The 22,572-nt window shown below is 41.9% G+C and overlaps 1 protein-coding gene across 2 annotated transcripts in view; it reads left to right on the plus strand.

Annotated features, from left to right (window-relative positions):
- The first annotated feature begins 3,652 nt into the window (after nucleotides 1-3,652).
- CNNM1 (cyclin and CBS domain divalent metal cation transport mediator 1) overlaps nucleotides 3,653-22,572 on the plus strand; it is a 49,923-nt gene continuing 31,003 nt past the window's right edge. For both annotated transcript variants that reach the window (XM_054581335.1, XM_054581336.1), the window contains exon 1: nucleotides 3,653-5,232. In XM_054581335.1, coding sequence (XP_054437310.1) covers nucleotides 3,669-5,232 — 1,564 coding nt within the window. In that variant the 5' untranslated portion in view covers nucleotides 3,653-3,668. The remainder of the gene's footprint in view (nucleotides 5,233-22,572) is intronic.

Raw genomic sequence — 22,572 nt, forward strand, 5'->3', positions numbered from 1 at the left:
CAAAAAGAATAGAAAGAACAAAATGTGACATTTATCATGTTCTTCCTAATATATAAATTCTTCCATATTCATTAAGCTTCATTTTGTGGTATAGTCCTCCCAGACTTTCCTCTTTAGATGCACTGCACTTTGAACTTCTCCTCCATAAGAGTAATTAATTAATTAGATAGGTAAGCAATTTCTAGTTCATCTCTGTCATGCTCAGTAGCATCTAGGCTCCATGAAGGCAGGGATGGTATCTGTCTATGCCCAATATCTAGTACTTTGTTGAGTAACAAATATTTGTTCAATCAATGAAAAAGTAATGAAAAAACATTTTAACATACACCTTCTAAAAGAGCATAGTCATGATATTAGAGGCAAGTATCATTTCCTCCATCTGTCTGAGAAATGAGGAGTTGCCCGTTTTGTAAGCTAGGAAGACAGTCAACATTTGGATTCTGGGAGTTATTCTGGCAACCCTTCCTTAGTAGAATCACACTGCCTGACCCTGTTTCAGGAATCCTTTCGGTTAGAGGACAATACTGGAAACCTAGTACTTTTCCAGAACTTCCTGCTCAGTAAAGGAAAAGTACTCCACCTCTCTAGATTACCTTCACCCAGTGCACATTAGCCCATACCCACTGACTCATGAAAAGGCAAGGACCTTAAAACTGTATTTCATTTCATAGATAAGCAAATGGGTGCAGATAAGTGGATTGACTTTCCAAAGCCTAATATGTGCTAATGAAAGAGCTAGTGCAACTAGAAATAGAAGAATTCTTACAGTCCTCTTTCTCTCTCTCAATATTATACATATATATGTAATGGTATCATTCATTAAAAACTATCTTTATGAAAGAATCTTTATTACATTAAGGAAAACGCTCTTGATATGTTAAGTGACAAAAGTAGACTATAACTGAACTTATAATATGTATTAAAAAGAAATAAAGATATACAAATAGATGTGTGTTTGTATTTCTCAGTTACCTATGTAGAAAATTAATATTAACAGTGCTATAATATTAACAGTGTTTATTTCAGGTTGGTGGGGTAATAGTTTCTTTTTACTTATGCTTTTCCGTATTAAAAGTTTATCTTCAATGAGCATATAATTCTTTATAATCAGAAATTAAGCCTTTAAATTCCTGATCTAATATTTTTGAACAGTTTTATTTTGATACTGGTTAGTATTGAGGGGTGAAGCAGCATCAACCTAGAATCCAAAGACGTTTTACTGGTCAGTTAATCTAATCTGTAAAATGGGGATAATTATATCTACTTCACAGGAATATTGTGTGAGTGAAATAATAAATACGAAGTTCGTTTGTAACTCTCAAGCTTGATAAAGGTGTTAGGTGGTGTTATAATGATGATAAAGCCCTGTGGCCTAAAAGAGATGAGAGAACTCTTAGGATAACGTACCCTTATGCTGAGAAGCTTTAGTTTGAGAGAACAGAGATCTAAGTGTCAAGGGTAAAGTGAGAGCTTTATTTTCCCAACACTTATGGGAAATGATCACATGACCCCACCTCTCTTTTTCTTCTATACAGCCAATAAATGCCTCAATGTTCCTGCTTCAAATTAAATCATCCATCTATCTCTTAAGCAACCCATGCTAGAGACAGCTGGTAGTGGACAGGATCTAGTGTATTTTAAGGCAATAGCAGGTTTCTTTCACATTCCCCGCAGAGTGAAAAGGAAGCCTATGTAGGACTGTGACCAGCAGCCTAAGGCCTATCTAGTCCCAAACCAAAGAGGGGCTATTTCCACTCTGGACGATTAGAGTTTGTTATGAAAAGATAACTTTTAACTGGGACTATTTGTATTGAGCTTTATCCTCTGTAAGGCTTTTTAAATCAATATATTTGGGGTCTCAAACATCTAAGGAAAATAAGATTTCACATAAAACAATGATATTTTTAATTAACAAGAAGGACCAAAGGTAGTATGTCAAACTAATGTTACCTTTATATTTAAAAAAAGTAATACAGACCTATGATGAATTTACCCAGGAGAAATGAAAACGTATGTTCACACAAAAACCTGCACATGAACATTTATAGCTGCCTTATTCATAATTGCCCAAAACTGGAACTAGCTCAAATGTTCTTTAACTGGTAAATAAACAAACTGTGATACATCCATATAATGGGATATTACCCAGCCATAAAAAGGCATGAACTCCTAATAAACACAACAGCACAGATAACTCTCAAATACATTATGCAAACTAAGGGAAGCCAGATCCAAAAAGCTACATATTGTATTACTTCAACTTATGACATTCTGGAAAAGGAAAACTACAAGGGAGAGCCACTTATTAGTTGCCAGAGGATGGGATGAGGAGAAGGTTGACTGCACGGAGACAGTGAGAGGGAATATTGGGGGACGATGGCACTACTCCTGATTGTGGTGCGTACGTAAATGTGCACTTGTCAAAACGGACAGAACAGTCAGCCAAGAGTGAATTTTACTACATAAAATTTAAAAGTAAATGCACAAAAGTAAAAATAAACTGACAGGCCCATGATAAATTCAAACAATACAGGGAATTCAGTAAAAAGTCTCCCTTTCAGATTTTTGTGGTGATAGAATAAATATTGATAGCTCTGCATTTTTATTGCAATGATGGTTGTATAAATCTACATGTGTGGTAAAATGACATGAAACTATACACTCATATCAATATCAATTTCCTGCTTTTGGTATTATACTATAGTCAAGTTATAACCAGTGGTAGAAATTGAGTAAAGGGTAGTGTATCTCTGTATTATCTTTGCAACTTCGTGTGTACACGCACAGGCCTCTGTATTTTAAATATCTCTCAACCAAGCTTCAAGACTCTAGTCCTGCTCCCCTCTCCTCAAAGGTGAACGCTATTACAAATTTCTTTCATATCCTCTGCATGTTAAACTTAATCTTATATATGTACGTCTGTACATATAAATTTATACAGAAATACTTTTAACACAAACAGTAGCACAGTACACACATTGTTCTACACCGTGCCATTTTTCAATTAATTTACTTTAGAGATTTTTTTCCATATCACAAACACAAGGATCAATGCCATTCTTTTTTCCTGCTGCATAGTATTCCTTCGCACAGTGGTATCATGAGTTATTTCAACAGTTTCTTACTGATGGACATTCGAGTCTTAACAAGGAATTGAATTTACGTAATTTAGAAAAACTTAAACATGAAAGATCAGTCGGCGTTGAGACTAAACACACAATTTTCACAGATTCAAGACTTGCCTCCAGAATCTCTTTTGACCAGAAGGGGGAACGCTAGCGGCTGGAGAAGCAAAACGATGGGAAATTTCCCCAGCCAATGGGGAACAAGAGGGCCTGGCAGAGAATTACTGCCGGGTAGGAGTTCGCTGAGGGGCGCCCTATAGCATAAATAGGGGGCTGTGCTCCAACCAAGCTTTCTCCAGGCTGCAACTCAGATATACCGAACTGTGGCAGGGTTATGCACAGTGCAGTGTTGAGTGGCCATCTCCTGCCTCCTGGGGGGACACCCTGCTTGGGCAGGCTCTGCACCCCCACCGCCTCCGCCCACGCGCGCAGGGGGTGTACACGTGGTGACCTGCCTGGCGCCGGTTCCCGGCTCTGGCTCCTCCTCCCTCCAGTTCTTGCTCTGCTTTCTGCAGTATCACGTGCAGCCGCGCCGGGTGCAGGATGGCGGCAGCGGCAGCTGCGGTGGGTGTTAGACTCCGGGACTGCTGCAGCCGGAGCGCTGTGCTTTTGCTCTTCTTCTCCTTGTCCCCTCGGCCTCCGGCTGCCGCCGCCTGGCTGCTGGGCCTAAGGCCCGAGGACACCGCTGGAGGCCGCGTGTCCCTGGAAGGGGGCACCCTACGCGCGGCAGAAGGCACCAGTTTCCTCCTGCGCGTCTATTTCCAACCCGGGCCCTCGGCGCCCGCGGCACCGGTGCCCGCACCCACCCTTTCCCCGGGGCAGAATGACACCGGAGACTGGTCTCCCCGGCTCGTGTTTATCGAGGAGCCCCCGGGCGGGAGCAGCTTGGCGCCCAGCGCTGTGCCCACGCGCCCACCAGGGCCTCAGCGTTGCCGCGAGCAGAGCGACTGGGCGTCCGACGTGGAGGTCCTCGGGCCCCTGCGCCCCGGAGGCGTGGCGGGCTCGGCTCTAGTCCAGGTGCGAGTGCGGGAGCTGCGCAAGGGCGAGGCAGAGCGGGGCGGTGCGGGCGGTGGCGGGAAGCTCTTCTCCCTGTGCGCCTGGGACGGGCGCGCCTGGCACCACCACGGCGCTGCCGGCGGCTTCCTGCTGCGCGTCCGACCGCGGGTGTACGGCCTGGGTGGGGGCCTGCTGCCCCCCGCGTGGCTGCGGGCGCTCGGAGCGCTCCTGTTGCTCGCCCTGTCTGCCCTGTTCAGCGGCTTGCGCCTGAGCCTGCTCTCGCTGGACCCGGTGGAGTTACGGGTGCTGCGGAACAGCGGCTCGGCTGCCGAGCAGGAGCAGGCGCGCCGCGTGCAGGCGGTGCGCGGCAGGGGAACCCATCTGCTCTGCACGCTGCTCCTGGGCCAAGCTGGAGCCAACGCGGCCCTGGCCGGCTGGCTGTACACCTCGCTGCCGCCGGGCGTCGGGGATCAGGGGGAAGAGTACAGCGAGGCGGGGATTCATTTCCCGTGGCTGCCGGCGCTCGTGTGCACCGGCGCCGTGTTCCTGGGCGCGGAGATCTGCCCCTATTCGGTGTGTTCGCGGCACGGGCTGGCCATCGCCTCGCATAGCGTGTGCCTGACCCGACTCCTGATGGCTGCCGCTTTCCCTGTGTGTTACCCACTGGGTCGCCTGCTAGACTGGGCGCTGCGCCAGGAGATCAGCACTTTCTACACAAGGGAAAAGCTGCTGGAGACTTTGCGGGCCGCGGACCCCTACAACGACCTGGTGAAGGAGGAGCTCAACATCATCCAGGGCGCCCTGGAGCTTCGCACCAAAGTGGTGGAGGAAGTGCTAACCCCCCTTGGAGATTGCTTCATGCTACGCTCGGATGCCGTGCTGGACTTTGCCACGGTCTCCGAGATCCTGCGCAGTGGCTACACTCGCATCCCGGTGTACGAGGGCGACCAGCGGCACAACATTGTGGACATTCTCTTTGTCAAGGACTTGGCTTTCGTGGACCCTGACGACTGCACCCCACTCCTCACTGTCACCCGCTTCTACAACCGGCCACTGCACTGCGTCTTCAATGATACTCGGCTGGACACCGTGCTGGAGGAGTTTAAGAAGGGTGAGTGTGGTCTGTCTCTTCCCTCAACTCCTACCCCCTGCAAAAGTATTACCCTTTCATAAACTTGTGAGGCTTCAGGTACCCAAAGCAATTGCCCTTGGTACCAAAAACTCAAGATAGATCCTATCTCATGCCTCCCTGGCTCTTTTTATTTCACTTTTCCCTACCTTCCTTTCCGTTGACTGAGCTCCAAGCTTCTTCCCATTGGCTTGGCTCACAAGATGCCCCGTATTTCTCATTCATTTCATTCCAGTATTTTTTTTTTTCAGGGCCTACCAATTGCTAGGTATTATGCAGGATGAACTTTGGAGATAGTCCTTGGAGGCCATTGCATTTAGCTCTTCATCCATTACAGGAGGAACCTGTACAGGTTCTCATAACAAGCAGCCTTAGTTTTCAACTCCAAGGCTGGAAGCTCACTATTTCCAGGAGATACTCACTGCACTGCTGGACAGCTCCAGCTGCCGAATGTCTTTCTTACATGGAGTACAAATATATTTCTCCCAAGCTTCTCTCTGGGTCCTACTTATGCCTTTTGAATGACATAGAGTAAGCCCCAAACACCTTAGATATTCTTCCCCCACCTGTTTAATTTTTCATCAGCTATTCGCTCCATAGGTCAAGTACCCAGGTTGGAGATTAAAAGTTGACTAGGGAAGTGAGGTCCTTGTACTACTGGGAACTGTAGTCTTATGAGGTAGGATAGATCTGTACATAAGGAAACAGTCTGGTAAAGGGAACCACTAGAAAACTTGCATATCCACTTGAAAAGAAAACTTGTGTGTTTCCTTCCAGAACAGTCACCATCTCCCTTTGATGCCATGTTTATAATATTACATGTTATAATGCTCATTGCATGTCTGAGGTTTGTCTTTGTAAACTGTCTTCTGAGGCTGAGTACAATTCATTCAAGACACTTCAGCCTGGACACTTTAGGGTCCATGCTCTTGGCATTCCACAGTTTGACTGGTCCCCTTAGTTAACCCAAGTTGATCCAGAAGGACACTTGGTTGTTTTCAGAAATTAAATCCACCTTCAAGGGTCACCACAAGAGCATTCAGAAGACTATCTCACAGACTCTGAACACAATTCCAGAAATGATTTATGAACAGTGACATGGTTAGAAAAAGGGCAGGACCTTCCAGAATGACTTTTTTGAAGGAGGCGCTCATCTATACATATGAGTTAGCTTGTTTATTACGGCTAAGCGAAACAAAAAATAATAATTCCCTGACTTTAGAATTAGGCTTCTAATATAGCTTCCATGTGACTAGCAGGAATCTCATTTGACTGTGTGTTTTTTATTTTGTTTATCAAAAATTCAATTGCATTGCCCTATCGTCATAGGTAACTTGAAGCTCTTTGCATGCAGAAAAATATCTGGAGTCGTCCTTCTGCTGCCAAGGGGAAAAAAGTCAAAAAGCTGCTTTCAGTCTTAGATTTGAAGAGAGAATCTAGACTTTGTGTTGGTCCCCAGACTTTGTGTTGGTATCGTAAGAAGGGGAGGAAATGTATATATATTGCAGCTGTTTTAGCCCAATTTGGCTGCTGTCTCACCCTCTCTCTGTCTCCCCCTGGTTCTTACATACCTCATTCTCACAGCACTCTGAAGTTCATCTATCCACTCTGAGAATTATCTTCCATTTTTTGTACCTTACAAAAGGGAGTCTTGGATCTGAGCATAAAAACTTTGAAAATCTGTATAAGTTTGTTAAGGGTGCTGTAACAAAATACCACACAGTAGGTGGCTTAAACAACAGAAATTTATTTTCTCACTGTTCTGGAAGCTGGTAGTCTAAGATCAAGGTGTCAGTGGGTTTGGTTTCCTGTGAGGCCTCTTTGCTTGGCTTGCAGGTGGCCACGTTCTTGCTGTGTTCTGATCCCTGGAGTCTCTCTATCTCTGTGTCCTAATCTCTTCTTTTTATAATGAAATGACACGAGGCAGATTTTATTAGGACCCACCCCATCAGCCTCATTTTAATTTAACCACCTCTGATATGTGACATTTAAGACATTTAAGGTAGTGCTGTGAGAAAACATTTTTAATGAAAATCCTGTGAACTCATTGACTCATACGTTTAGTATTGATTGAGCATCTATGTTGTATGAGGCAACAGGGGAGACAGTACGACTGCCCTCAGAAAGTCAACAGTCTTCAAGGGCATACAGTCTTAGAGTGAGGGTAGTCTTCAGAAGCAGGAATTCTGTCTCACTAACCTGTGTATCCCCAGCACACTACTTGTATAGTGCCTTGCACAGAGTAGACTACTCAAAGTCAGTGGTGATCAGAAATGAGTTCTGTTGCAGAATTTCTAAATCTGGTCCAAAAAAGGCTTGTTAGGATTCTGGTAGTTAGTTTGTAATTAGGTAGATCATGGAAGAGAAGCAGGCCATTACATTGAATACCACGCCAAGGAAGATATGTCCGCGTCCCTTCAGAGCTTTGCACCTTCCTCAGGCTATAGTTCATCAACCAGCAGCATGGGCCTTACCTGGGAGCTTTTAGAAAGGCAGAATTGCATGCCCTACTCTAAATACACAGAATAAAAGTCTGCATATTAATAATCCCCTAAGTGACTCAGGTGTACATTAAAGTTTGAGAAGCATTGCCTTTGGAGAATTCTTATTAACAGTGGTTAATAGATTTACTTAGAATAGAATAAATACAAGGAATAATTATCAAGGTGGCTGTCCTGTGGCTCTAAGCTATATAATACAGTGGTCATTTCCACTTACAGTGGTAAGAGAGATGTTTACACCATAGGAGACAAAAGTTGAGTTGGACTACTCTTCTTTTGTTTACCTTTAAAAATGACCTTTTAAGTAAGTCATAAAAGCCCTTCAACTCCCCTCACTTCTTGGCATCTTGAGTTATTTCACTACCTACACAAGCCCCTTAGGAGGTAGGAGAGGCAAATGATAATATTTTAATAGGAGCAACAGTTTCCATTAATGGAGGTACCACTCTGCCAAGCACCACGCCAAGCCCTTGATAAACTCAGAACAACCCTCTGGGGTAGGTATTATTAAATCCATTTTACAGATGAAGAAACTAAAGCTCAGATCAATTACATGACTTGCTCAATTTTGCATAGCTGATAACTGACTGGTGATTTGAACTAGGTCTGTAAGACCCCAAAGTCTATTCTATGTCCCACCACCCCAGTCATATTCCCCCTCCCATCTCAGAACTCCTGCCACCCACAAGCTGGCCTTTCACCTGTGACTTGCTGCCCATGACTGATTTACCTGTAGTTTCTGCAAGTTAGAAATGTCAGTTTTATGATGTTAATAATTGCTAATAAGCATATTGAGTTTTACAAAACATTTTTACCTACCTTCGTCTGATCTCACTCTGTGATTAAAAGTGAGAACCCTAAAACTGCCTATGATCATCACTCAGCTAATGTATTCCAAGGCCCATATTCAAATACAGTTCATGTGACTCCAAAGCTCTTGCCCATATGGGATTTTGATGAACCCCAGGTCTTTAGGAGAAAAGGAAAGTGGTCTTTCCAGCTAGCACACTAGCTTTACAAAAGGAAACTTATTTTTCCCCAGTGGACTCTGAGCTCCTTGACGACAGAGAATGAATCTTACTTACTTAGTATTCTCAGGATAAGCACAGTGGCCACTTCGGCTAGGGGATGAATAAACATTTATTGAATAAATGGTTTTAAATAGCTAACTTCCATATTTCTATGTTGAGTGAGGTAAACCCTGAATTCAGAAAAATTAGTGTTGCTTGTTCCATTGACCATAACCAATCTCACCTCTTCGTCGTGCTGGGTTCTTTACCCCAGTTACCGGCACCACTGCCCCTCTAGGCTTCCAGGCTAGAAACCTCTCCTTCACCACCCACCGTCATCTCAGTCCGCTCCAGCTCCCATAACAAATCACCATACACTGGGTGATTAACAGCAGAAGTTGTGTGGGCTAGATGTCTAAGATCAAGGTTGCAGTGATTTGCTTTCCGGTAGAAGCCTTTTCCTGGCTTTCAGAAGGCCACCTTCTCACTAGTCCGCACATGACTTTTCCTGGGTGCATTCAGGGACAGAGAGAGAGAGATGGGGCAGGGGCGGGGAGGGGAGAGAAAGAGATAAGACACACTCTGGTCTCTCCTCCTTTTTATAAGGATGCCTAACGGTTGGATTAGGGCCCCACACTTAACAATCTCACTTAACCTTAATTACTTCCTTAGAGTTTGCAGTGAGGCTTAGGACTTGAACATATGAATTTGAGGAGGAGCAACATATGAATTTATAGACATTTAGTCAATAATCACCAAAGTCTGCAAAAAATTAGCTAATATTGCATCCAAAATATTCCTTGTATCTATACACAGTTCAGCCCACTATTTCTTTCATGTAGGTTAGGCACAGTGGAAGACACCAGCAGTATGGCCCCTGTCTGCATGGAGCTGTTATTTTAATGCAAGAGACAGAAATTAAACAAATGGCATAGTGATTTAAGAGCATAAGCTTTGATACCAAACTGTCCAGCTTGCATCCCAGCCTTGGACAAGTTATTTAACTGTTTGTTTTGTTAATGAGGATAACAATAATACTTATAGGGTGGTTTGAAATAGTAAGACAATATTTCATTGTAATGCTTATTTAATAACTTTAATAAATGCTAACTGTTAGCTGTGATTATTAAATATCAACACAAATCTTTTACTCATTTGTGCAAATGCCTCCTAAGAAGTTTTGCTTCTTCCATATTATGTCTCCCTCAAATTTGCCCTCTCCACTGCCCCTAAACTAACCTCTGGTGATGTCATTCCCTGCTTTAAATTTCCTCACTCTCCACCACCTAGGATGACGTCTGAGCTGTGCTCTCATCATCTGCTCCTAGCCCACCGCTGGCCTAATCACTCACCACTCGCTGCCTCAGCTGTGTGCTCCGGCAACATTAAACCTGTGGCCATACTGTGCTGTTTCTTGCCTTTGTCCCTTTATTCATGCTGTACTCTTTGTCAGGAATATGCATTGCTTGACTGATCCCTACCCCAGTTCCTCCTTTAACACTTAGCATATGGGCTACCTCCTCTGTGAAGCTTCTCCTATTAACTCCAGTTTTGGTCAGCTTAGTTCTTCTTTATCTCTGTTATTAAACTAACAGGCTCTATTATCCATATTTGTTTATTTGTTTTGCCAACATATATGATGAGCAGCTGGATGACAAAGACTGTCTTATGTGTCTTTGTATCTGTAGCATCCTAAGAGTAGACACGACACATAGTGAGTTATCAATAAATTTTTGTTGAATGAATGACTGAAGGATTTAAATGTTAATATAATGGAAGAGATCTTCTTCAGAGCTCTAGTAAATGAATCATTAATTATCTCCAGCCCCATCATTTGGGACCATGGAGCAGGAAAAAGTCAAATTTTAAATGTTAGAAGATGAGTGTTGTATACATTGTTTCTTTGCTTCTTTAGCCACATCTATTTATTATAACAATTATCTAGTCCTTTTCATGTTCAAAGCAGTGTACTTAGAGTTGGGTGTATGAGATACAAACCCTGCCCCCAGAGAGTCTATAGCCTAATGGGAGAATAGTAGTCCACTTGTAAGGCCAGAAGGCAGGCTGGACTCACCTTCCACCCCCCACCTCCCCACCTTGAACCACAGTGCAGTTCACAAGTCATGTCTTAGTATATAAGTATATGGATAAGACAGTCCTATATATAAATTATTAAAACAAATGCTAAAATATAAATATAAAAATGCATTGAAAATATGAAGAGGATAACTATGGTTAGGTTGTTTGCTGTTATAAAAATTTTTATTGAAGCTTATGTTTCTATACTGCATATTGTAGAAAATTGAAAAATAGAGAACAGTAGAAAAAGTATGAAAACAACCTGAAGATAATCATCCCACTATCCTGGAATAATAACTCAATATTTTTGTCATGTTAAAAGTATATTGCATCCTCACTGGTGTGGATCATTTGCTTGGCATCGTCACACAAAGTGAAAGGTGCTCCTGGTTCCATTCCTGGTCAGGGCACATGCCTAGGTTTCAGATTCGATCCCCCGTTGCGGCCCATGCTAGAGGCAGCTGATCAACGTTTCTCACATTGATGTTTCTCTCCCTCTCTTTCTCCCTCCCTTACCCTCTCTATAAAAAATAAAAAATTAAATCTTTAAAAAATATATTGTACATAATAGCAGCCTTAATCAAGTTCTTTAAAAGAAGATAAAGGGGAAATGGTCTTGCCTTCTTCCACAAATGAAATATCTCATTCTAATTCCTAGAATGATTTTTTCATATGATAGTATTATTTTTACTGTAGTCTCCTTGGGGTTGAGCTCTATAATTAGGGAAGACTAATTTACAAAATAGAGCCTTAAAGATTTATCAAACTTAGTTTCTAAAGTTTACTACTCTTTTTTTGGATTGTTTTTAGAAGAAACTATTGTGGAATAGACAACAGGAAGAAGAAATACAGCTTTGTTTTGAAGTCTAAGACCTCTGATCACTCCAGCTCTGGTATTTAAGTCAGTGAAACAACTTAGCTCTACTGGGTTAGTAACACCATCTTCCTAAACAAAAGACAGCATAACCCACATAATGCTGGGTCAGTCTACCTGAAGAGTACCATAGCCATGTAAAATTATGTTGGGTGGCCTATTGCCATTTTCATACTCAGTCTTTGTTCATTTATTTATTCATTCATTTATTCAGCAAATTATTGAATTCTTGCTTTGGGCCAGGCACGGAGGGGTAGACACAGGGAATGCAACTGTGAATGAGAGACACTGAGTAGCCATTGTGGAGCTGAAAGGTAGCCACTTCAATCTTTGGTCCTACTGTATGTGTTCTGTTGCCAAAAGTCTTGCAAACAGCCAGCAAGTGCTCAGTAACATTTTCACTGAGGAATAATCTGGTTGAAAGTCCGTGTTTTGCTTTATCGCTCCAAATTCTTGCAAGAGCTATTTTATCAGAAAAAGTAATTGTCCCATTGCTTGATTTTTTAAAAAGCTGCCAGAATTTGAGTAATGCATTTGTTGTCTTCCATAAAAGAAAATAAGCTATTTTCACTCAAAGTTATAGTTCACTGGTATAATTAGATGTAATGTGCTTTAAAATGTGTTAAATGTTGCTAAATAATAATTAGTAATGTTTAGAATGAGATTCTTACCTTCCAAACAGTAATTAGAGCAAACAGTAAGGAAAACATAGTCTATCATGTACAGGGAGGGAGAAAAAAAAGGAAACAAGAAAAAGTAAAAATAATTACACAAGATGATAAAATTGTTCGTTTATATTTCTTTAAAATTTTTCATTATGATTATTGTAATATTGTTCTGCAGTCAATTTTTTTCTCAGCCTTGCAAAAGAAATACCAGGTAAAAATAGAATCCAAGCTGAATGGGACATTGAAAAACTTGAGAGAAAATCTAATTCACACTTTTTTTTAAAGATTGATTTATCTTTTCCAAGGTATAACAGCCTTTATTGTCAGACCATCTTTTTATCTCATCTAAATCCCACAGGCTGCAGTTAAATTCCATTTCCTCTTTTTATCATCCTTTGTGAGTCCTCTTTTATTTGAAGAATAGAGTACCTCACCTCAATTCTATTTTTTAACAACCATATACATTTAGTTGTGTTTCTGATTCCCTTAAAGCTTTCTGATTCCCTTAGAGCGTTTGGGTGTTTCAGAGGAGCGGGTCTGTGGATTTTCCTAGTCCTCTCTCAAACTGGTTTACCTCTGGACCCACATTTGGGACCCCTGGATCTTCAATAACAACTCTCAGTTCTCTTTTTATTTTCTGCTGTCTGTTCCTTTCCAAATTAAGATTTTCCTCAATTTACTTTTTCCCTCCCTCCCTCTTTCCGTCCTCCCTCCCTCCCCCCCTTCCTTCCCCATATGACACTATTCTTTGTCAAGCCTGCTGCCCTCCTGGTGCTTGCAGTCAAGTAGGGAGATACACAGTAGCCAATAAATAATTATAAACGGTGGCAAGTGATTTGAAGACAAAGTATAGGGGCCTGTGAGAGCATATAACTGGGGTCCTGACCGGGTCCTGTGGGTAAGGATAGGCTCCCGCTCCTCAAGTAATATCTGAGCTAAGTCCTAGAGGGTGGTGAGGAGTGAACCAGAGGAAGAGCCCTCCAGGAGAAGGGAGCAGACCTGCTGAGGCTTGAGGAAAGAGCGCCAGTGTGGGTACCATGCAGGGTTCCTGTGCCATTTAGCATCCATGAGGGAAAACGCCATCTCTGCCAACCAACCCTCCCTTAACCTCTAGCAATTGCCAAGGTCATCTGGGCAACTGAATGCAGTAACATTCACTGGGTGCCAGGCTACCAGGGCTCTGGGAGATGGATGTGGATATAAATATGGGAAAGACCCTGTCTTCCAAGAGCATGAAAGGAGGAAGGGCCCTGATGGAAATGCTGCAAAGGCATCCAGACGACATCTGTGGGGGAAGGGCGAAGGAAGAAATAATTCCCTGGAAGGCTCTGGGAAGACTTCTCTGAGGAAGTGAAAAGAGAGAGACTGATAAGCAATTATGACAGGAAAGGGAGTGCCAGCTGATGTAGGAGCTTGAGCTAGAAAACTAAAGGCGGAGAGGGAGCCAACGCTACATTCGAGTGCTCACAAAGCAGTGATCATAATGCTGCTTTTCTTCCAGCAAAACGGGGAACTAAGTAGAATGAAGTATTTGTCAGACATAATGTATTTGCCGAAAGTGTATCTTTTAACCATTTTTGTCGGTCTTATTTCTAATTTTTTTGGTGATATTATCTCTGCCTTCCTTAACAAAGGATCCTCAATATAATTTAATCTCTTCTTGAGGACACAGGAGCATGGTCAGGAGAATGTAGTTATTTTATGCAGCATCTACTTCTTTATTTTTCTCTGTCCACTGGCTATTGGCTGCTGGTTCTGCTGGAGCCGGCTGCAAGCAAATCCCTGCCCCACTCATCACAAAGCCACTCTTTCTGAGCCTATTTGAGAGCTTTTATTTAACTGAGAAACCAAGTATACATGTTGGGAATCGTGTGCCTGATAGACAAAAAGCTTCAATAAATATTTGTTGAATAAATGATTAATTAGGCTTTGACTGGGCATTTGGATTATGGGGTTGGTATACAAACCTGGGAGAGTTCCTTCTGGGACCAGAGTCAAAGCCGTGCAAAGTCAGACCTCCAGATAATGGGGTCGTTATGCTGCTATTTTTATAGTGTTGCTTAGCAAGCCAAACTGCCAATCGGCTTAGATTCTAGTGACTAACAACTACTTTTTCATGCCCTGGTGATGCTGGTTACCATGGTGCTCTGGGTGACACAGTTGGCTTTTTTATAATTGCCTTTCAGTGGCTCAAGAAATTTTTTTGTGATAAATGTGTTGATTACTTTATTTCTGATGAATTGGAGCAGGATAATTACTACAAAGGACAGCTTTCCCCCCCCACCCTTTCTCTAACTAGTAACTAGAGAAAGGGACTTCTGTTTTTCTAACTCACGGTGGTTGCTGTAGGACTGCTAGGATAACATTTTTATCTTTCTTTCTAATTTGACAGAAAGTGATTTGATTTGATTGTGGATATTTTTTAAAGATTTACCATGTGGTAAGACAGCTTTTTCTCCTCTTCAGTGGAATTCTTCAATATTAAAATGTGAGCATTAGGAGTTTACAGCCCCTTGTAAACACAAGAGGCTATAACTTTTGGCACTGTTAAAATTTGGGCATATCACATACCATCACAAAGAAGCCTTCTGTAAAACCAAACTGTCTTTGCAGTCCAGGACTTCTTTGACTTATTAACAAATAGAATTTTAGAGCCAGAAAGAGCACCTTGGAGATCACCTGGTCCTGTCCTTTCATTTTAAGGTGGAGAAAACTGAGGCCCAGAAAAGACAAATAATAAAAATAGCAATGATAAACCATAGTTGTAAAGCCTTTACACTAGCAAAAATCTTTCCAAAGCAGTATCTCATGTGCTCACCATGCGTGTGAAATCAGTAAAATTTATCCCCATTTTATAGATGAGGTGCCTGGGATCTGGAGACACAAGTGTCCTGCTCAGTGTTAGTGACTGAGGCAGAGTCAGAAACCACGTCTGTGACTTGCTGCCTCAGGCCATGGAGCCACAGACACAGAGAACTGGAGACACCTGAGCTCAGATCCCCGCTCCTCCATTTACTAGCTGTATGACTGGATAGGACAAGCCCCTCTGCCACTTTGAATGAGGCTTATCTTCCTTCTTTAAAGGGAATAGTGATACTACATTTTAAGTTTATTGCATGTACAGCACTTGGGACACTCCACTATTTGCTTCTTACCTCACTGATCCAGTTAAATGAATAGTATCTAGTTAGACGTTTTGTATAACGCGTACTGATCCAGCCCACGTAAAAGTGACTGCCTATAGTAAACAACACTGAGAGTTGTCTGTTTTGGATAGGGCCCAGGAAACCAATTTGAGTCCCAGCAATTTCCTTACATTAGGTTTCTTCACCCATCACTCTGCCTTTCTTCTGCCATCCCAAGCAAATTACAAAAAAGAAATCAGGCCCAAAGTTCTCTTTCTCTCCTGCCCCACTTTCAGTCCCTCACGTAGGCTCTGTTTTCAGCGTAGCTAGAGGATCTGACTGCATCTCACCACCATCCCAGTCCAGGCCACCACCCATCTCTCACTTGGATGTATGCCAGAGCTCCCTATGAGGTCTCTCTGCTTATACCTTTGCCCGCTTTGTGTCCATTCTTAACATACCAGGTAGAGGGATCCATTTAAAACACGTCAGATCATGTCACCTTTTTTTTTTTTTTTTTTGACAAAAAATACACATGAAAAAAAACACAAAACTCTATAATGACTTTATCTCACTCAGAGTAAGAGCCAAAGTCCTTACAAAGCACATACAGGCTTGGTCATAGCTGCTGCTACCTTTCCCTTCCTGATCTTAGCTCTTACTATTGTCCTCTTCCCACACTTTGCAGTCACCCCACCTGCCTCCTTGCCATTCCTTAAGCACATCAGCTACAATTCCAACTTAGGGCCGTTGCATCTTGTCCTACTGCATACAGAGATCCCCCAGGCATCTGTGGGGCTTCCTACCTCACCACCTTCAGATCTTTATTCAAATATCTCCTTCTCAGGGAGTTCATCCCTGACCTCCCCTACCTAAAATTGTAACACCTACTCGCTCACTCCCACACACTCCCTCCTCACCTTTCCCTGCTTTGCTTTTCCCCTTAGCACTGTGCTATGATTTTACATATCTATCTGGCTTATTATCCCTCACCCCCATTTACTAGAAATTAAGCTGCAGGAGGAAAACTACTCTGTCCACTGTGTTCATTCCTGCATTTCTAGTGCCTAAAATAGTGCTTGGCACATAGTAAGCATTCCATAAATACTGTTGAAAGAGCAAAGTAAAGACAAATTATAAGAATGTGGGGATTTCTTCTAAAGGAAAAGGAGGTTTAAAATGACTCGTAGGTTATGACTCTGGGTGACTGGAAAGTTGATGGTGCCATTTGGTGCAGCAAAGAGGGAGGCAGAGCAGGGATGGGGGGTCTTGAAGATCACGTGTCGTATTTGGATAAGGGATTTTGACAGAACAAAGAGACTTCAGGCAAAATGTCTAGAACAGGATGAGAGTTCAAAACAGACACTAATACTAAGATATAAGTTTAGTTCTCAGGAAAGAGGTAATGGTGATATTTAAAGTGATGGGCTCTGCTGGGATCTTTAACTGAAGAGAGAGAAGAGCAGAGGATCAAGGATTGGAGCAGTAGTTCTTAACTGCAACTGCCCATTAGTCTCCTGAAGAAGTTTTAAACATCCCAATACCTGGACCACACCCCAGACCAATCAGGTCGGAATTGCTGTGGGTGGGACACAGTTGGCAATAAGCTTTAAATCTCCCCAGTGATGCCCATGTGCAGCCAGTGTTGAGAATCACTGAGAATCTGAGAAATAGTTATTAGGTGAGGATAAGGTAAAAGAAGCCAAAATGGAAACAGAAAAGTATCAGTATCAGGGTGGGAAGAAAACCAAGTTAGCCTTGACCAGTTATCATACTCAAATGTGCATGAGAATTACTTGGCTATCTTGAGGAATGCTGACTTGGACTGCTGGGATGGAGGCCAAACTTCTGCATCTGTCACAAACTCCCAGATGATACCAGTTCTTCTGGTTGCAAGTGTTGAGAGCAGTGCTTCTCAAATTTTAGTGTGCATAAGAATCACCTGAGATATCATTAAAACAGCTGTCTGGGGCCAACCTTACCATCCAAGATCCTGATTCTGTAGGTCAGGGGTGGACCCAAGAATCTGCATTTTGAACAAGTGCCCAGGTGATGTTCAATTCTGCCCCTCCAAAGGAACACACTACAAGTGGTAGAGGGTCACCAAGACCAAGGTAAGAAAGAAGAGGCACTCAGTACTATCAACGAAATGAATAAAAGATGCTGCACAGACACCAGGGAGAATAAAGAGCCACTCTGTTTTACAAGATGAAGGTCGTAAGTGAAGCAGAAACCATAAAACCATAAAATGATTTCTGCTTTCCTTAATTCTCTATTTCTAAGCAATATGCTTTCCTCCAAGCTTCTGTATTTTATCTTGGGAACACCTTACCTTACCAAAGTGATGTAGCTATTTTTGAAAGAGAAAGGAAGCAAATCAATTTTTGCTTTTTTTTCAAGGTATAGGAGATATGCTAACAGGGTCCTTGGGAGCTCTTCTCTGTGGACGTGTCTAAACCATTTAGAGGCTATATTTAATAAAGTTTCTTCAGAAGAGATTTCAGTTTCTTTAAATACCAAAATGCAGTTGTGATTCTCTGTCTCCTTAAAGCAAGGTTCCCAGGCACAGCACTATTGACATCCCTTGTTGTGAGGCCATCCTGGGCACTGAAGGTGCCTCTGCATCACTAGGTATCAGTAGCATCCACCACTCCACGTTTTGACAATCCAGATTGTCTCCAGATATAGCCAGATATTCCTGGGGGGCAAGGTCAACCCCAGTTAAGAACCACTGCTTTAAAATCAGCGTCTGAAAACCTAGTAGCCCTTCTAAGAAATCTGTCCTGTAGTTTGGGTATGTATGTTGATGCCAGGTGGTGGTGAGATCGAACACCCTGTGGATTTATGGGGCAGCAGAAAAGACTAATAGTTTGGCTTTCAGCGTTAGGAAATTGTATTAACCTCGGACACACTAAATGCCTAATAGATAACTACCTCAAACTTATCTTAGAGGTGATTGGTACCAAAACTATAAGAAACTCCTTTCCAAGCTCAGTGTTAAGCGGTCAACATCCACTCTCTTCCACAAGTCAACAAAATACTTTCACCACCACACCACATGAGAGAGAGCATTCATCAGCTTGCCAGTACAATTGCTTCCAGAAGGTTCTTTTTGTCTTTTCATGAGTACTTAGAGTCTTGTGACTTAACCCAAGTTTACCAAAGGGACCAGGATTTAACTAGACATCTCAGTGCTTGTTTCTCTTCCCCATTAATAGGTCATCACATGAATAACCAGAGTTCTGTAGCGCTTACCCATAAACCAGTGGTTTTCAAACTTTAGCCTGCATCACCACTGGTTGTAAAGCTTATTAAACTGCAGATCACTGGGCAGAACCCCCTGAGATTCTCATTTACTAGGTCTGGGTGGGGTCTGAGAATTTGCATTTCTAACTAAGTTCTGGAGGTGCTTGACAAATTGTGAAGTTCTGTATAAATGTTAATGATCATCACCATTATTAGCCTAAATTAATTCATAGACATCCTGCTTTTCTACTAAGTTGGAAGGAAACTGAACTATTAATGGACTAATAGTTGTGAGAAGGCACTTTGAAAAAAATTCTGCTAATCTAGAGGGACAGCTCAACAGGAAAGACCACAGTCCCCATTTACTGAAGCTCACAGAAGGGGGGAAGAAGGGAATAGGCAAAATTTAAGCCACATCCTCATCAACATTTATTGCTTTTTGGCCAGTGGTGTATCTTGAATAAAGGTCCGTTTACGTCCTTTACCCACTTTTTGATTGAGTTGTGTATTTATGAGTTGTAAATTTTTTTAAAAGATTTTATTTATTTATTTTTAGACAGAAGAACGGAGGGAGGAAGAAGGAGACAAGCATCAATGTGTGGTTGCCTCTCATGCACCCCCTGCTGGGGACCTGGCCCACAACCCAGGCATGTGCCTTGACTAGGAATCGAACCCATGACCTTTTGGTTCTCCAGCCAGTGCTCAATCCACTGAGCCACACCAGCCAGGGCAGTTGTAATTTTTTTTTTATGTATTCTGGATACAAGTTCCCTATCAGATATATGATTTGCAAATATTTTCTTACATTCTGTAAGTTGTCTTTCACTTTCTTTGATGGTGTTCCTTTTTGATTTTGGTGAAGTCCTGTTATTTATTTATTTAACCCTCTCCCCCTTTGGTTGCTTATGTTTTGGGTGTCTTATCTAAAAAATCACTTCCTACTCCAAGGTCACAAAGACTTACTCCTGTGTTTTCCTCTAAGAGTTTTATAGTTTTCACTCTTACATTTAGGCATTTGGTCCATTTTAAATTAATGTTTGTGTATAGTATAAGGTAGGCATCCAACTTTATTCTTTTTCATGTAGATAACCAGTTTTCACCTATTATTTATGGAGTTCTCACTCTATGCCAGGTCTTATTCTACATTGTGGGGAAATAGGTAAATAAAACACGGCTGTTACCTCTCACAGAGCCTACCCTCATCATGGGGGATTACATATAAATAGAGAACAACAACATGGTGAAATAATGTGTGTATGATACTTAGCACTGGCCCCTAGAGTGTGTACAGCAAATGGTAGCTGCTACAATAATCGTAATATTTATCATTGTACATATTATAAATGCCAATGGAGAGGTATGTCAAAGCTCACTGGCAGGAGGGAGTGGCTGACTTTTCCCTGTCTCAAGATTGGCTTCGTTTGGAGCCGCCCCCATCACTCCTGGGGTCCAGGAAGAGCAGGGATACAGAGAGATAGGCCTCCCAAAGGCCAACCTTTTTAACAGAGGAAGGACCTTAGGTATGTATGTCATGGAAATATCTGGTTTTCTTGTCCCTGTGAAAGTCAGCTCAGAATAGGCTGTGGGATTGCTGTTTCCTGTCCCAGTCCGTACCCCCGAGAATGACTATCTTCATTGGTTTGTAGACCTCTACAGGCACTTGAGGGAATCATAAAGGCTGATTGTGGATTATAAAATGTTTCTAAATAGATTATACAAATATACTTTCTTGATATCATATAATTACGACTTAAAATCTCTATTCCTTGGTGACCATATAGTGTGTCCTCAAATTGATCTTATAAAGTACAGACCAATGGATTTTCACATGGACATTACAGTATTTTGTGTGAAACATCATAAAATGTTAATTCATATGAACTAATCTCTTAATGGCAGGAAGTATGGCTGTAGTACCTATATTCTAGGCTCCACATTACAAAAATTATCCAATTATAGAAAATGATTTCAAGAAATCACTTTTTCAAGTTTTTTTTCATTATGGTAGCATTTGTTTTGTCATCTGCTAGCACATGTTAGCAGAAAAGTGTGAATAGGTACTGTAAATGTTAGAACGCTGTGTTGGGGGAAAAATTTAAATTGAGCATATTCTAATAATCAACATAATCTAAGTTGAGCTACAAAACCCTTCAATTCAGTTAAATAGGGTGCAGTTGTTTCAAAGAAGGATAATTTTAGAACCACTGAAACATAGTTTAAATTTTAATTAATTTAAACACATTGTACTTTATTAAAAAGTAAAAGCTTTAGTGTCTGGTTTTAATGTCGTATATTATATCCACTACAGATTTTTATTATGTTTTAGTTCAGTTCATCAGGCACTTGCTGGCTGCCTGTTATATGGAAAGTGCCCTATCTGAGTCTGTGTCCTGATGGAGCCTATGATCTGAGGAAAAAACATGGTCCAGTGGAGGACACGCGCATTGCTAGTTACAGGAAACAGCAAACTGTGATAAATACGCTAATGGAGTTATCAAGGGCTTAGAAACACCAGCAAGGAGAGGTTAGTTCAGGTTCAGAACGGGGAAGATCCGGGAGAGCTTTCTTGAGGAACTGGCATGTGAGTGGTAACTTGAAGGGCCAGTGGAGATGCAATGAGAGAATGAAACTGTGTGTGTGAGTGAAGACTTAGAAAGTGGACATGCTGAAAGTTGAGGAAGTGGAGATAACCTGGGACACCTGGACTATGGAATGATTAGGGAATGTAGCAGGGCATGTAGTTAGAAAGATAGGGAAGAGCCACATTTTGCAGTCTTGATAATACCACACTCATGAGTCTGGCTTTGATTCTCTGCACACTTGGGAGCCATAGAGGGTTTCTGAGCAGGGCAGTGGCATGATCAGATCAGTTTGGGAGAAAGTTAAAGGATAGGTTGAAGGTGGAGAAGAAATTACAGACCACTATTGAGTTATAAAAATACCATCTTTCAATAAAAATCCCAATAGGTAGCTTCCTTGTGATTAGAAGTATTTGAAGTTAATGTATTTAAATTGCAATGACCAAGCAAAAGCTTATAAAAAGTAACACTGATAAAGCATGAACTTCCTTTTTTTTTTTTTTTTTTAAGAATAACATCCTAGTCAATACCCTAGATTTTCTCAGGTATCTCCTAGACAAGGAAAAGAACCACCCAGATTTTCATTTTAGAAATAGGACCAGGAAATGTGTTTATCAGAAGATGAAAACAAACCAAGATCAAGCAGGACTATTACATAAAACTGGACCCCTTGGTTAGGACTGAACCCAGTTACCTGGGTTTACAGTCCAGCTCTGCCATTTGTGAGCGGCTGTGTAACTTGAGGGATTTTACTAAACCATTCTGTGCCTCAGTTCTTTGATCTGTAAAATGGACATTATAATAGTACTCAGCTCAGGGTTGCTATGAGAATTAAATGAATCATTACATGTAAGGTGCTCTGAATAGTGCCTGGCACATAGTTAGAGCTCAATAAATGTTAATCATTATTATTCAGTTGGTTCGGCAATAATAATGAACTGCCTATGACATGTTACAATTTACAAAGTGCTTTCACACATACCCTAGGTCATTTGAGCTCCACATCACCTTATGAGTACCATTTTATTATGCTCACAGACTCTGTGAATCAGGAATTTGGAAAAGGTACAGCAGGAATTGCTTATCTCTGCCTTGCAATGTCTATGCCAGCAGCTGAAGACAACTTGAGTGAGCTTGGAGGACTCAAGAGGATAGAGCTATCTCAACTGAGATTGCAGATCCACTGCCTTCTTTACTAACTTGGCTGGCACTTTGATGGGATGGCTGGAAGGCTGGGCTT

Source organism: Pteronotus mesoamericanus, unplaced genomic scaffold, assembly GCF_021234165.1.
Source record: "Pteronotus mesoamericanus isolate MK-2021 breed Mesoamerican mustached bat unplaced genomic scaffold, CSHL_Meso_final contig_657, whole genome shotgun sequence".
Taxonomy (NCBI): Eukaryota; Metazoa; Chordata; class Mammalia; order Chiroptera; family Mormoopidae; genus Pteronotus; species Pteronotus mesoamericanus.